At 40.6% G+C, this 16578-nt stretch overlaps 1 protein-coding gene across 2 annotated transcripts in view; it reads left to right on the top strand.

Annotated features, from left to right (window-relative positions):
- cnih3 (cornichon family AMPA receptor auxiliary protein 3) overlaps positions 1 to 16578 on the top strand; it is a 111007-nt gene that overhangs the window by 33785 nt on the left and 60644 nt on the right. For both annotated transcript variants that reach the window (XM_061754842.1, XM_061754841.1), the window contains exon 3: positions 8099 to 8146. In XM_061754842.1, coding sequence (XP_061610826.1) covers positions 8099 to 8146 — 48 coding nt within the window. The remainder of the gene's footprint in view (positions 1 to 8098; positions 8147 to 16578) is intronic.

The following is a 16578-nucleotide window of genomic DNA, read 5'->3' as shown; positions in this document are numbered from 1 at the left end:
CATCGTTATTTCCCATTGCTGTTGGGTGTCTTAACGCCACTCCTGGCGCAACGATTCAAGCAGCTCGCCATCCAGTTTCCTCTTGATCGCAGACATACCTCATACATCCATCACATACATGAACATTCCAGATGTTTTCAGTGGACCTCAGTCTGGAGATTGGGAGCAGCCATGACAAGATCTTGACAGGGGTCCTCCATACACACCTTCACCGACCAGTGTCTGTAGCATGGAGCATTATCCTACTGGAAAAAATGTAAAATATTGTCAAAGAAGAATGAATACATTTTCTATTGCAGGACAACAATGTGGCTTAATTCATGCGTCTATCACAAAGATAAATATGCCTGATATCAGCCTTGATGAAGCGTCCCCAGATCATTACAGATCCCCCAACAAATTTCATAGTAGGTGGGATACACTTGACTTGTGGAATGAAATGGAATTCAAATAACACTGGAATGGAATAGCTATTTTGTTGATACAGTATACTCATTTGAGGAACATTATGATTCTCTGAGGAACATTTGGAGTGCTCTCTTGATTTTTTTTTTCACCAGAGCTGAAGAGATGAGCAACCATTCACCCTCACATTCACACCGAAGGGGAATTTTGAGTCCCCGAACACCGAGTGCCGTGCCTGGAACCGACTGAACCTTTGTGCAGTGTGTTCTGTGACTAATTTTCAGTACCGACCATCAGCCAATGGTTTTGCTACAATTCAAATTCTGTGCCTATGGCCCCACCACATTCAATAATGGACAATGTGGGTTAAGTGTCTAGCCCAGGGACACAACGACGACATGCGCTCACACAGGGATACAAACCAGTGACCCTACGGTTTCAGGGTGTACACTTACCCTCTGCGCTGGACTGCCCAAAGACAGTCATGATGTTAATGATTTCTCACAATAATTCAGAAACAGATAAATATCAATAGGCAAGACTTTATATAAATCTCTACCAGTGTTTACATTTTCAAGAGCGTCTCCCTCACAGTTCTGAGGACCGGGGTTCAATCCCCGGCCACACCTGTGTGGTGTTTGGATGTTCTCCCCGTGCCTGCGTGGGTTTTCTCCGGGCACTCCGGTTTCCTCCCACATCCCAAAAACATGCATGGTAGGTTAATTGACAACTCTAAATTGCCCGTAGGTGTGAATGTGAGTGCGAATGGTTGTTTGGATCTGCAATTCATTCTTTCCTCAATGAATCTTTTTTCCCCCACAGTAATGCCACCAGTGTATATTAGACATCATAGGCAAACTTTCTTCCCCTAAAATGACTCCTACTTGTACTATAAAGCACAACAAGATACTTTTTAGGCTCTTTTTCCACTGCCACATCTCCTTCGCTAACTCTGAAAAGAGATAAGAGTCCCATGTGACATTTGGGATAAACGAGAGATAGGCAGTTGAAGACATGATTGTCTTGTCGACACACACACACACACACACACACACACACACACACACACACACACACATATGAAGCAATGTTTCAATCACTCCACAGTATATAAAACTGTCTCAACTTTATTTCCCATAGACACATCCTCACTCGAACCATATACACTACTTGTGTTGCCTGAGCAACACAACCCAGATTGTCATAAAGATCTCTCTTAAAAATTTGCAATGTCTGAGCACAGCTGAATCCTTAAATAATCTCACAGGAAAAAGAGGCCGTGTCTTTTTTTTCTTCCCCCCCTCGTGTGCCAACTTGGACCAAATCATTGGCAGTTCCTCCTCAAGAATATGCCTCTAAAACAGATGGAATTTGTGAATTTGAATCATGGCCAATGGAATGGTAGCAGACATCACAAGCTGATTGGTTGATCCAAGCAGAGCATGTGAGGGAGTAACTCGGTGAAACTAATGACTCATTATGATACTAATAAACATTTTGTTCATGCACAGCAGATCGTGTGTTTAAACAGGAGACAGCTCTGACTTTCAACTTGACTGCGACACACCAAAAGGGAAGAAAGAAGTACAGTAGTTTCTTTTTCCCGATTGTCTTCACCAATTGTGTCACACCACCAAAATGTTGGAGAGACAATTGTCTGTTCTGTGTGAAGAGGACAAAATGGAAAGATGATAAAACACAAACAAACAACCTGACTCATGGATCTTTTCTCATGGAAAATTTAGACTAATCAATGTGAAAATTGGCATCGGCCAAAAACAGCTCCTATTATTAAAGAATACACATATGACTTCCTCTTTCCAAGGAGAAACACAGGAGCTCTGACATAGTGACTATCTGGTTCTTGGTCTCTTCTCTGTCTAAGGTCCTTCTCCCTGAATCACTCAGTTTAGACGGACAGCCAGCTCTGTAAAGGCTTGATGGTTGCGAACTTATACCATTTACGGATAACGGAGGCCACTGCGCTCAATGGTACCTTTAAAATGGAAGATATTTCTCTGTATCCTTCCCCAGATTGGTGCCTCGAGACAATCCTGTCTCAGAGGCCTACAGAAAATTAATTGGACTTCATGCTTGGTTTGTGTCTACATGCACTGTTGACTATGGGACATTACATAGACAGGTGTGTGCCTCACCCAATCATGTTCAGTCAACTGAATTTAACACAGATGGATTCCAATTAAATTGTAGAAACAATGCAAGCATGGTTAGGGGAAATAGTATGCATCTGAGCTCAAGTTTGAGCTAAATGGCAACAAGCTTCATGGTAACAGCTGTCAATACTTATGTGCATGATTTTTCAGATTTTTATATTTGTAATACAGTAACTAAAATTAAAAAAATATTTACTGTATATTTCACAGGGGGTGGTGTGTAGAATTCTGAGGGTAAAAAAAACCAATTTCATCAATTTTGGAATAAGGTTGCAACATAACAAAATGTGGAAAGCGTTAGGTGTTGTGAATACTTGCCAGATGAATTAAACAAATTGAGAGAAGAACACAGGGGACAGACTCACCACCACAGGTAATGTAACGGGACGCACGGCATACACTAAAATCATAGGTAGGTATGATCACCCTACGTTTACTCCGTCACAATTACTCAAGTAACATTTTGTACCCGTCAGAGTAGTTTTAACGCGTCATACTTTTTACTTTTATTTGTGTATTTATGTTAAGAAGAAACAGTACTTTTACTCCGCTGCAGTGGTCTACGTGCCATTCGCTACTTTTATTGATCAATTATTGTGTGCGTGATCTATTTTTAGACTTTCGTTTTCGACGTCCGCAACAGCGGCGTTGCACCAATCCAACGTAACCACAGTGAAGTTTGACTCCAATTCACCAATCAAACGACAGAAAGTCACGTCTCCACACAAAGTCTTCGCTTGGGCTTCGCAGGCCAATCACAATGACTCATATAGAAAAGGGGAAAAAAAGATGTGGGACACGTGTTTACAATAACTTTATCATGCAATGCAGTCTTGTAACTGCCGAAACCTAGATATTTCAGCCCACTTCAAACATGCGAAAACATCAAGGTCAAGAGTAACTGTTAAACATGCATCTTTGCTGTGATGTAAACTCTCTCTCTCTCTCTCTCTCTCTCTCGCTGGCTGGCACACGCACTCATGCTACAGTTGAAGTGCAGAACCATAAAACAAAGAATCTAGTAAAAAGCCTATACTTTATCAATAAATCTTGTCAGCAAACAACTTCTTTATTCAGCCATTCTAGTTAATAAAGTAAATAATTTGTAAGGCCCTATGCATGTATTGATGCTTTTTGGGTCATGGTGGATGTGTGTGGCCTCCCATTTAACATGAGTTTGAATGTGATTGGTTACTCCTGAACACAACCACATCCCATTTATAAGAGAGAGTGCAACTTTGTGCAACCAGATTTTTTTAATTTATTTTTAATTTAACCTTTATTTAATCAGGTAAAAGACCAGTTGAGACAGAACATCTCTTTTGCAATGGTGACCAGACCAAGAAGGCAGCAAATTAATCCCCAAGTCCAAGTCAATCCCATACAAGAATATTTCTGTTGTTTATTTTCACCTCTCAAAATAATTAAAATAACAAATCGGGTTGTACCAATTATAGGTCCCGTTAATGGTGGGAGACAATTTGAAATGGTTTATTTTGGTCTAAATTCTTTTACGTCACAAAAACCTGCCATTTGAAGAGGGTTGTGTAGATTATTTTTTTTATATCCACTGCAGCCTTGTTTCTGTCTTTGTCATCTCTTCCTGGTGAGCCTATTGTGCTGTTTAAGAACTGGAAACAAAATAATATAAAACCATTTCTGGGTCTCATTTTTTTCACTGAGTACTTTCTTACTCTTACTCAATTATTTTGAGGACTACCTTTCACTTTTACTTGAGTCATATTATTCTAAAGTAACAGTACTCTTACTTGAGTGCAATATTTTGCTCCTCTACCCACCTCTGAACTAAATATACAAGGACTATCAAGACAACGAGGCAAAACTGGACAGGAAACAAGCAGATGGTGAGATCTGATTCGCTGATATAAAGAGCGGGACTGACAAGACCAGGTGGAGAAAATGGGTGCATCTCAAGTCCCTTAAATGCAACGTTCCTCGCTCCTCAAAACATTGAATGCGACCTGGAAGTTGTTGTCATGCCACCATATTAAGAAGTGTCTCAAAGGTCTTAAATGCGCATGGAGGAGCGAGTAGCGAGCATGCAGGCGGGGGTCTAGCTTAAATCAAGGGATGTCTGATGTATCCTCCGTGGAAGTCCAATAACGTCTCGATGGTGACGTTTGAAAATGGGCGTGCACCAGCAGAACTTCAAATTAAATAGTTAATCTGTTTTCATCATTCTTTCATTATTGTAGTAGGAATATACATATTTTGTTGAGTGTCTCTTGTATTTGGGGCAGTATTTAATACTAAAATTACTTCATTACACCTTCTCACGGTTACTATATGCCTATCCAACCATATATTGCTTAGGATTGTGTAGTATTTAGTATAGTATATAAAGCATAAAGTGGACATTTGTGGTGATAGTAATAATTTAGCCACGCAGACAGTTCGTCATCTTGAGTAGAGATCTACATGAAATGACGTCATCGAGGAACGTTTGTCCTATTTCTCCTAAACATTCCTACAGCCTCCTTTTTTAAATAAAATTTTTTTGTATTTTTTTTATACCATCCTGTTCAGCTGCATGGCCTTGCAGAATGGTGTATCTGTATGCCTTTTGTGCTGGAATAGTTTTGCTGTGCAACAGAGGAGTCTGAAATACTCCCTCTACTTATTATTATTATTATTATTATTTTTAATTATTCTGGTGTTTATTGAGAATGCAGCCAGGCAGAAAATGGTTTTAGGGGACAGACAGAGGGACAGAGTGGACAAGGGGAACTGGGGTGAGAACCACAGCAGAACAATAGTGAATTTAGATATTTGAACACTAGTAACATTACAACAGTTAAATCGTGTTATTATTTGTGGATGGGGGGGACATGCAATAATTAACCAAGAGAACAAGATTAGAGAGGACAGAAAAGGGCAGGACGGGATGTGGGGAATGAGCAAGGCAGTGCTACTGCTTTGTGCATTCCTAACTCCTCCTGCATCGCCCCTCTGTCAATATCCTGGCTCCTCGATGTCATTTCTGGTGGGAGGAGCTAGCATGTAAACAGAGGAGCTCGGACCTACGAAGCTCCAAATGTAGAAATGAGATGCACCTAATGAGTTGATGAGCATAAAATTCATGAAGGGACAAACAGGAGACATGAAATAAAACACGAAATTCCAGATAACATGAAACAAGACCAGATCAAAACACAATGCAAAAGCAAATCTAAAGGTCAAAACAAACACTGACACACTGACACTAAGAAAAATCAGTATAGAATTATGGTGGACGACTGGTTAGTACATCTGCCTCACAGTTCTGGGGACCGGGGTTCAAATCCCGGCCCCGCCTGTGTGGAGTTTGCATGTTCTCCGCGTGCCTCGGTGGGTTTTCTCCGGGCACTCCGGTTTCCTCCCACATCCCAAAAACATGCGTGGTAGGTTGATTGAAGACTCTAAATAGCCCAGAGGTGTGAATGTGTGCGCGAATGGTTGTTTGTTTATATGTGCCCTGCAATTGGCTGGCGACCAGTTCAGGGTGTACCCCGCCTCCCGCCCGAAGATAGCTGGGATAGGCTCCTGCACCCCTGCACCCCCTAGTGAGGATAAGTGGTAAAGAAAATGGATGGATGGAATTAACCAGAGACTTCTGAAAAATACGTGACTCAACAATGTCCTTAACAGGCAAAACCTGTACAGATCCATAAATAAATACAGTACATACTGTAGCTTTAGACACACCATGTTTTTATACAACTTGTCATTCACAAGCAAACCACGCTTCTGACAGTGGTCAGCTAATTGAGAAGCAGCATATAGTCATCAAATAACCACAGGATCAACTATTCTTACACTGAGAAAAACCCTTAAAGTATTCTTTAGAACTAGGAACACTGGCAGGAAAAACGCAGAATGTGATGCTATGGGAATTTGTTTAATATTTGATGATGACGTTAAAAGCTTAAGTGAAATAGAGGTTGCTGGAGTCAGCACTTTGGCGAGTGCTGATTTGTGCTTCTGATGCTTTTTACACGTTATTATACAAGCTTAAAAGCCAAAACATTATTAATACAGCAGCACAATGTTTTTCTGAAGTATTTGTGAGCTTCTTGATGTCACACCACACACAACTAACCATTGTGGTTATACACTGGATGTGAAGTGATGAGCTCTCACATCGGTTGATGTGAAGTCTCCAGAAGTCATCATGAATCCAAGACTTGTGGAACTGCTGGAAACGCAACGCATTCCCTTTTCACTTCCAGAGATAGTGTGTCTCATTTTATCAAATACTTTTGTCAGTATACAACAAATGTACTGCCTGCTTTTTCTTGTCTCACTGTGACAGAGCCCGACCAACCTCAATAATTGAGGCATGGAAAAAGGCCCACTCGTACCCAATGTCCACCCCCTGCTCCAAGAAATGGTCAAAGTTCTGCTGGTGGTGGGAGTTAAAAGTGTAAAACGTTCCCAGCAGACCCTCGCAATAGGTTTGAGTCTGTTAGGCCTGACCGACATCCTCCCTCACCCATCAGAGCCAGCACACCACCAGGTGGTGATCAGTGTCTGATGACATGACCACAAAGTCCATTGTGCACATGGGGACCCTCACGCTTAAACATGGTGTTTTATATGGAGAATCCATGAGAACCACAGACGTCCAATACCACTGCTCGGGAGGGAGGCTACTCTCTTGTCCATTGGGGAACCCCAATGTACAGGCACTGATCAATAAAAGGTCAATAAGGGGTCAATAAGAATGCCCACATCGCCATGTCGCCATCTCTCACCAGGGGTAACTCGGGAGTAGATTAGAATCCAACCCCTCTCAATATGATTGGTTCTAGAGCCCAAGCTGTGTGTAAAGGTGAGCTTGACTGTATCTAGCTGGAACTCGCACACCAGCTCAGACTCCTTCCCTGTCAGAGCGGTGATGTCTCTAAATATCAACTTCTGGAGATGTGGATCATACCACCAAAGTCTCTGACCCACTTCACCTCTCCTTTGTGTGGTGAGCCCATGAGTAAAGGGACCCACGTTACATTTTTGGGCTGTGCCCGGTCGGGAACATTATGTGCAGTCACAGCCACCATGAATTCGCCATCCAGCACCACCACCTTGCCCTGGTGACCCACTTCCGGGTGAGGGGAAGAGGTTGACTTATTGTCATCGTCATGAGGGTTCTTGAGTCATGCTTTGTCTGGAGCCTCAGTTCTCCCTGAGCATAAAGACCACAACAACTGAACTCCTAGAATCATTGGGACACAAAAACCCCTTCAACCATCGTAAGGTGACGCTTCATGGAAGAGGTTGTAATACTACACTTAATAATAATTTGGTGTTAAAGTTTTGCAAAAAGCACAGCAAATACTAAAATTATCTTTGTAGTGATTGGTTTTCAATCCAATAACAGTCTAAAACAATGAAAAAAATGAAAGTAATGTCTACTGTTTGATCATGAAACTGATGTCTGATAATGCAACATAGCCACAGTGTTCTGTAAATGTACGTACTGTAAGTGACCTCATTATTTTCTTTGCTTCGTCGTCTTACAGAGGGAGAGACTGCGAAACATCGAGAGGATCTGCAACCTGCTGAGAAAGGTGAGCAGCTTTCAGTTCTATGAAATATTTGGTTTGATTGTTATGAGTTACAACAAGGTCTGTCTTGATTTAATTTTTAAAAATTCCTTTATCATTATAATTTGGGAGTTTGGAGTGAGTCGTGGAGCTCTTTAATCTTTTATAAATGCATAGTGACGCTTCCTATGCCTTCTTGCGTCCTGTTGGACTTGCATTAAAGCAAAACAGAGAGTGAAAGTTGAAGTGCTATGCAGAGTCATCTAGAGTGTGTGTTCCTGGGTTCATGTGTTTGTGTGTGTTCATGTTGACACAAATCTGATTCCATAACAGTTTGCCTTGAGGATGCATTGTGAGGATAAAATAAGGCTTTAATGTGACATTTCTATCTATCTATCTATCTATCTATCTATCTATCTATCTATCTATCTATCTATCTATCTATCTATCTATCTATCTATCTATCTATCTAGCTATCTATCTGATTTCGAGAGCCAAGTCAAAAACACGTTGGTTGTTTATTGGATCAAAAAATAAATAAATAAATAAATAAAACAAATACATTTTTAATATTAATGAGCTTTTCCTCAACACGGCGTCTATCATCCAGTTCCAGTTATGTCCAGCTGTTTTCCCCAAGTATTTTTCAGTTAGCTGAAATTACTCCAAAGTAGTTGTAACTTTATTGTCAAAACAGGAAAGAAAAGCTGTAGAGGAATGTATTTCACAGCACACAAGAAAAGAAGAAGAAAATAGTAAATAACGGTTACTGATTAATTTAATACTCAGACATATATTTATTTAATTATACAACCCCTGCAGCAAAGCACCCATGGGGTGTCTGTTCAGACAGGAAGAATCCCTGCAGACTTCAACCTTCCAGCACACTACAGTGAAAAGCGTCATGACTCTGTTAGGACTGATGCTGAGGGTCAGCAGCATCTGAACAGACAGTGGGTTTTACTAATATCAGCATTGAAGCTGCATCTGAAATGGTCATGTCTTTCCTTCTGGTTGTGCTTGTCAAGCATTTTGATCTTGGTGAGTTGAGCCAACACCTGTTGGACCTGATTCAAATGGCCTGCATCTACGTACTTGGGGGCCACACTGAGTGAGGGTGGGGTTGCCACTTGCCCATCCCTAAAATAAACAGTAACCCTATCAAATAAATTTTCCTGTTCAGGCATTAAGTGCAGACAGTTCACAGAGTATATTTTCATTCTGTTCTGTGGATGCCTGAGGCTGCGAAACAGAAGGTTCTGCAACACGATGACTGTTTCCCCTCTTTTATCCCTTGAGTGAACTATTCAGCTCACTCCAACTGGCGCAGTCACAGCACGGTGGTCAGGATTGATTTGGATAAAAGCTTTGGCGAATGTTTTTTTTTTTTTGTTAAATTCTGGCAAACATTCAGTTACATTTAAAAACAAGCAGAAATTGGAACGTGCCATTTTTTGACCTCACAGCAGTGAGTGGGGTTCTCTTGTTTTTTTGTAAAAACAGCAGGGGTGCAGATGACATCATCAGGAGAAGTATTGGTACAAATGTGAATGTTATTCATTAGCTGTGAATTCTTGTGGCTTTAAGCAATGAGCCAGCACGTTGTCACAGAAAGTGTAAGAGTGATGGAATTAAAACTTTGTTTTTGTTTTTTTTGTTTTGGCAAATTTTTGGTTTGCATGCTTTTCCTGTGTCCTTCTGTAGTTTAATGCCCTCGCTGGGTCAAAGATGATCAAACCAGTGATTCTCACAAATAAGAGCTGGACAACAGGTTGTCCTGATTGTATGTTGCATAAATTTTTAACTTTTTGTCAGTACTCTAATCATTCAAGCTTTTCTCCAGTCCTTCATCTAATTTTGTAAAGCTTTCAATCTCACATATCCAACTTCCTTTGCTTCAGATTGTGCCTGGCCAATCCACCTGTTTTGAGAAGAGCTTCAAGAGCGGTTTTAATGTTGTTAGAGTGATAACTGCCAGCTTGTGAACAATGGTGGCTGAAGACATTGAAGTAATTCACATGAAAGCTACTAGCAGCTGTGTTATCAGAACTTTATTACATTTTTAATTAACAGGGAAACACTCTTTTCATTTGCCTTTTCTCTTTTATTGCTTCCCAATAAACAGGTTTCTTTGGGCCTACACCTTTCCAAACAGTTTTTTGGGCTCTTTCTCATATGGAATTGTTGAACAAAATAGGGTTACTGTTTATTTTAGGGATGGGCAAGTGGCAACGCCACCCTCACTCAGTGTGGCCCCCAAGTACGTAGATGCAGGCCATTTGAATTAGGTCCAACAGGTGTTGGCTCAACTCACCAAGATCAAAATGCTTGACAAGCACAACCAGAAGGAAAGACATGACCATTTCAGATGCAGCTTCAATGCTGATATTACTAAAACCCACTGTCTGTTCAGATGCTGCTGACCATCAGAATCAGTCCTAACAGAGTCATGACGCTTTTCACTGTAGTGTGCTGGAAGGTTGAAGTCTGCAGGGATTCTTCCTGTCTGAACAGACACCCCATGGGTGCTTTGCTGCAGGGATGAAAAGACTAATTAAGGAAAGTGGGTTATTTAAAGGATCATTAAAATGATTTAATCTGACCTTGAACTGAAATAAGTGGTTAATATAACTACATTGCGTCTGAGTAAATGCCGAACCCCAAATATACTTTTTGTTGACAATTTAGCCGCAAGATCATTATAACCTTCATTCATAGCTTTCAATCCCAAGACCGCAATAGACTGAAGAGTGTATAAACTGTCTTAGAGGAAAGACGCACAACGGCTATCGTACCTCAAAATCGGTGGTAGTACATATCAGTGCGACAGGAGCAAAGATGAATGATGAAATCAGCTTGCAACAAAAGATGGCCTGTGACAGTTATCAAGCAGTGTGTCTGCCTCTCGCTGCCGCTAAAATCTCTCTGGCTCAGAAGCATATACAGCTAGAAAGCAGAATTATACCTTCGGCTGTAACAATATCAGCCTCGCCTGTCCCTCACCACAATAAGACAATCTAGACCACTCATACTGCATTACTAAGCTGCAAAAAAGAATAGGTTTAATAAAAAAAATGTTGATGTCCACTTTATAATCTGAAGTCAATGACATTGACATTGAAAAGGTTTTTCTTTTTTTCTGCCATTCCTCACAGTGGGTAGGTTATCTTAAAGACAAAGCTTTGGCTATCCAAATCTCTTCATGTCTTGCATGCTTGTCATCCACTTGATTTCTTCTTTTATACATGGTACTAATTTTCTTACCCAGCTGTTCATGCTGTTTGTGGCTGTCAACAAAATGTTTACAACTGAAAAGGGATCTTGTTATTTCCATAGCTACAGGGTTCTCTGCAAACATTTTGACCTCAGTTTGATGTCCACTTTATTACCTAAAGTAAATGACACCAAAGAGGTGTTTTTCAACAATTACGCACTTTGTGAAATTCCAGAAACAAAATTTTTAATGACATTTCATTACAATTTCTGAGCTTTTCAATGAAGGCCAGCCGCACAGCAAGTGACGTAACTAAACACGACTGACTATCACAAAGAAATTACAGTCGGAGACTCCCCCCCGTACGGCAGGCGATTGACCCTTGCACACATACCCTCTCGCTGTAACTGTAAAACTGCAACTGTAGAAGCCCATAACGTAATAACAGCTCATAACATAACAACAGCTCATAACGTAATAAATGTCTGTCTCTATCCCTTGCCCTCTCTCCATGTATTTTGTATATTTAACTTGATGGTTAGCATAATCTCTACTAGTTGTGTCTGCTCCTTCAAAGCATTTCCAAATGTACAGTTGAAACCAGATGTTTACAACCCCAATTCCAATGAAGTTGGGACATTGTGTCCATCCATCCATTTTCAACACCGCTTATCCTGGTTAGGGTCACGGGGGGCTGGAGCCTATCCCAGCCGACTCCGGGCAAAAGGCGGACCACACCCTGAGCTGGTCGCCAGTCAGAGCACATAGAGACACGGACAACCATTCGCACCCACATACATACCGTCACTGAGTGGGAACTGAACCCACGCTGCCTGCACCAAAGTCAGGCGAATGTACCACTACACCATCAGTGGATGTTGTGTAAACCATAAATAAAAACAGAATACAATTATTTACAAAACATGTTCAACCTATTAATTGAATACACTACAAAGACAAGATATTTAATGTTCAAACTGATCAACTTAATTGTTTTTAGCAAATAATCATTAACTTAGAATGTTATGGTTCCAAACACGTTCCAAAAAAGCTGGCACAGGGTCATGTTTACCACTGTGTTACATCACCTTTTCTTTTAACAACATTCAATAAACGTTTGGGAACTGAGGACACTAATTTTTGAAGCATTGTCGTTGCAATTATTTCCCATTCTTGCTTGATGTACAGGTTCAGCTATTCAACAGTCTGGGGTCTCCGTTGTCGTATTTTACACTTCATAATGCGCCACACATTTTCAATAGGAGGCAGGCAGGCCAGTCTAGTACCCGCACTCTTTTACTATGAAACCACGCTGTCCTCGTGATGCCATCCATTTTGTGAAGTGCACTAGTCTCTCCTGTCACAAAACAACCCCACGACGTGATCCTGCCACACACACCTGTATTTCATATGATGGTGTTCTAAGACTTGCAAGCTTACGAGCATTATAAAGATGCTCATTAAGGCCAACCATTTAAATTTTAGTTTCATTAGACACAGAACATGTCTCCCAAAATTATGGTCTTTGTCCTAGTGTGTCGTTGCAAACAGTAATCTGTCTTTTTTTGTTTCTTTGGGAGTCATGGCTTCTTCCAGCAAGAGTGGCCTTTCAGCCAATGTCGGTACACTACTTGTTTGACTGTGGATAATGGCATAGTCTTACAGCTTCAGCCAGCACCTTCACAAGGCTTTTTGCATTTGTTCTTGGGTTGATATGCACATTTCGGACCAAAGCACGCTCATCTCAGGGACACAGAACCCGACTTGCTCCTGGGCGGTAAAATGGCTGGACATTCCCATGGTGTTTATGTTTATGTATAATTGTTTGAACAGATCAACATGGTACCTTCAGACATCTTTAACTTGCACCCAAGGATGAACCAGACTTGTGCAAGCACACAATTTTCTTCCTGATGTTTTGGGTGATTTCTTTTGACTTTATTTCCATGATTTTATGCAAAGAAGCAGTGTGTTCAGGTGTGCCTTCAAATACATCCACAGGTGTGTCCAATAAACTCAGATGTTGTCAATAAACCATTAAGAAGCTTCCAAATACATGACATCATCATCTGGGTTTCCCCAAATTGTAGTACAGAGACTGTATGTAATCTTACTGTATGTAAATGTTTGACTTTGAAGAAAGTAATGAGAAATTGTGTAAATAAATAAATAAATAAAAGTCATTCTCTGATTATTCTGGCACTAAGCAAATGTAATTTTTTTTAGTAATCTCAGTTGACCTCAAGCAGCAAAATTTTAGTCTAATTTCATTTCAAACTGAGAAAAAACAAAAAACAAAAAAAACAAACCTATGTGTATTTTTAAAAGTCCGGTATTTTGGCTATTTAGTCCTCCATAGAGTGACTCGCTAACAAGTATAAAAGTGTCAATTTCATTTAACAAAAAAACACCTTGGTTTCATCATGTGAGTGTCCAGAAAAGGCCCCTCTGACAGCGACATCTGTTTGACCCAGTTTTGTATCCGCTTTGTCCATGTTAGACCGCCCCTTTTACTCTGATTGGTTGCCTCCGTGTTGAAGACCCACTTGTGATAGCACACATGTTTGTTATGTTGACAGCGCTGGCTCAGGAGTCTTAAGGGAAGGTGGAGATCTTCAGTTGTGACGTAGATAACCTCGAGAAATTTGACGGACCTGATTTCAGGGCTCTCAGCAGGAAAACATCTGGAACTCAGGAATGCATGGATGATTTTAATTCATATTTCATATTTACTGAGGCACCATAGAGACAAGACTACATCTCAAATACTAGAAAAAGTTGGTTTTGCATGATATATCCCCTGTATGTAAACTTATTGTTTCAACTGTAGTGGACATAATAGGTTCAGGATTTTTATTACGTTATTGGCCAGTTATTACTTTATTGGCCTATTACATTTTAAAAAGGGCATATTTATTACGTTATGGGCCATTATTACGTTGCGGGCCATCATTACGTTATTTTGTTACATTTTGTAGGTCTTTGTGCAATTAGGTGTATTTTGCAGGTTTTAGACATACATGAATATGGCTGTCTGCTCCCCAGATACTGTATCTTACATTCCAGATTGGACATTATAACAAACACATGTGGTCTCACAAGTGGGTCTTCTACACGGACGCAACCAGTCAGAGAAAAGGGGGCGGTCTTATAGGGGGCAGCCATATATGGACAAAGCGGATACAAAACTGGGTCAAACAGAAGTAGCTGTCAGAGGGGCCTTTTCTGGACACTCGTATGACAAAACCAAGGTGTTTTTTTTTTTAATGAAATAGACACTAAGTCCATGTTAGAGAGTCACTCTATGGTGATCTAAAATCCAAAGTATGTTGGTGACCTGATGACGACTCGAGTCTCCGCAATGTCTCCTGGAGACTAGCCGGATACCCGGGGAGTTGCATTAAATTCAAACATGTTAAATTTTTCGGCTACCTTTTGGAGACTTTTTCAAATCTCAACTGGGAAGATGGGTCCACGAGGTCTCTGCGATATTTTCGAGACTTTCTGGGAGATCAAGAACACTGAGGAGACAGACATCACGGAGACACCGCGGCGACCTCTGTGCGAAGTGGTCTCCGCTAGAGGTCGCCCCGGTGAGACCGCAGGCAATATTTTGGTCTTCTGTCAAGTCCAGTCCAGTCGAGGCAGTTGTCTTTGCCAGTGTGATAGGCTCTTTAGGCATGCATTACTATGGCTGTCAGACCACCAAATATCGTACAGCCCAGATGGGACTTGAATCCACAATATCAGGTTTAGGCTGTGAGTACTTTGTCCATTAGCCTACTGGAGCATTGAATGCCTTCTTCTCTACTTTGAACCCTCAGTCTTGGTCAGCTGTTCAATCAAAACTTGCCGGCGAAAAGGAATATTATGGTTCTTATGTTTCACAAAAGTTATGTGTAATGTTAATGCAAAAATCCCACATTTTACTTCAAATGGGTTATTAGAAAATGTTTTAAAGTCTGATAAAGTTAAAAATAATGTTCCATAGTTTTCTTAATGGAGCTTCTGAATGAGTAAATGTTCTTTTCTGATGCATAATGTGATGTTTTGACCCATGTTGAAATTGCAGTTTTTACTTAGTTTGTAGTTATGATATTGGATATTTGCGATTGGCTGACGATGAATCCACGGTGAATCATTTACAACCCCAATGAATTAATAATTTGAGAAATGGGATTAAATAAAGCTTTTTAGTCAAAAGCACATTACTGTATTAGGTTCCACATGGATATAATCACACACAGGACATACTATATGTGCATTAAGAACAACAAAAGTGATCCACTGTGTTTCTGATAAAAGCTGTACAGTATGTGTGAGTGCGATCCCTCATCTGGGAACAGTTTAAATCTCAATCAGTCTGAATAAAGAGTTTATGTGCAAACCACACTACGTTGGTCCCATGCAGTGCTAACAGGCAGGACGTCCTCAGATGTGCAGAACACTGTGGAGGAATGGTGTCAGGAGCAGAGGAAGGGAAGAGAAAGAATCGGACAGCAGAGAGGATAATAACAAGAGAGGTGAAATGGGGGAAGGGAAACCCATCTTTGACAGGAAAATAGCATTCACTTGGGGATCTGTATGAAATTAATATTAATAGTGCCGTGACTCATGCTGGAAACAGTATACATTTACAGAATTGTCGCCATTGTATTAGTCTGTATTGAGATTTTATTCTACGCTGCAGAGGAGTTTATGAAATCCAACTGATTGGATAATTACAGTGTTCAGTATATGGATTATGTCTGACAATAAGACCTAAGACTATTGAGTCACTGATCTAAAGTACTGTATGCATAAACAGGTTCAAAAACCAAAATGTACAATATATTATTATTATTATTATATATACGTAGGTCACTCTGTCTTTAAGAACACCCACATTGACGGGATCATAATTTTATAACATTTTTAGTCATTTATTAGCATCTCCACCGCCTTTGAGTTCCTGGAGGGAGCCAAGGTTTTCACCAAACTAGACTTGAGAAATGCGTATCATCTAGTCAGGAAAAGGAGGAGGAAACTCACATCATTCATGCCCGATCTGTGTTGCGGCGGTTACTGCAGAATGAACTATATGTCAAGGCTGAGAAATGTGAGTTCCACAAGGCGTCCGTTTCTTTTCTGGGTTTCATGCTGGCTCAACGTGAAATCAAAATGGACCCTTGCAAAGTTGATGCCGTGACAAATTGGCCCACTCCCACATCATGCAAGGACGTACAAAGGTTCTTAGGGTTTG

Source organism: Phyllopteryx taeniolatus, chromosome 18 (genome assembly GCF_024500385.1).
Source record: "Phyllopteryx taeniolatus isolate TA_2022b chromosome 18, UOR_Ptae_1.2, whole genome shotgun sequence".
In the NCBI taxonomy this organism is placed as follows: domain Eukaryota; kingdom Metazoa; phylum Chordata; class Actinopteri; order Syngnathiformes; family Syngnathidae; genus Phyllopteryx; species Phyllopteryx taeniolatus.
This window is presented reverse-complemented; position numbering and strand designations above follow the sequence as displayed.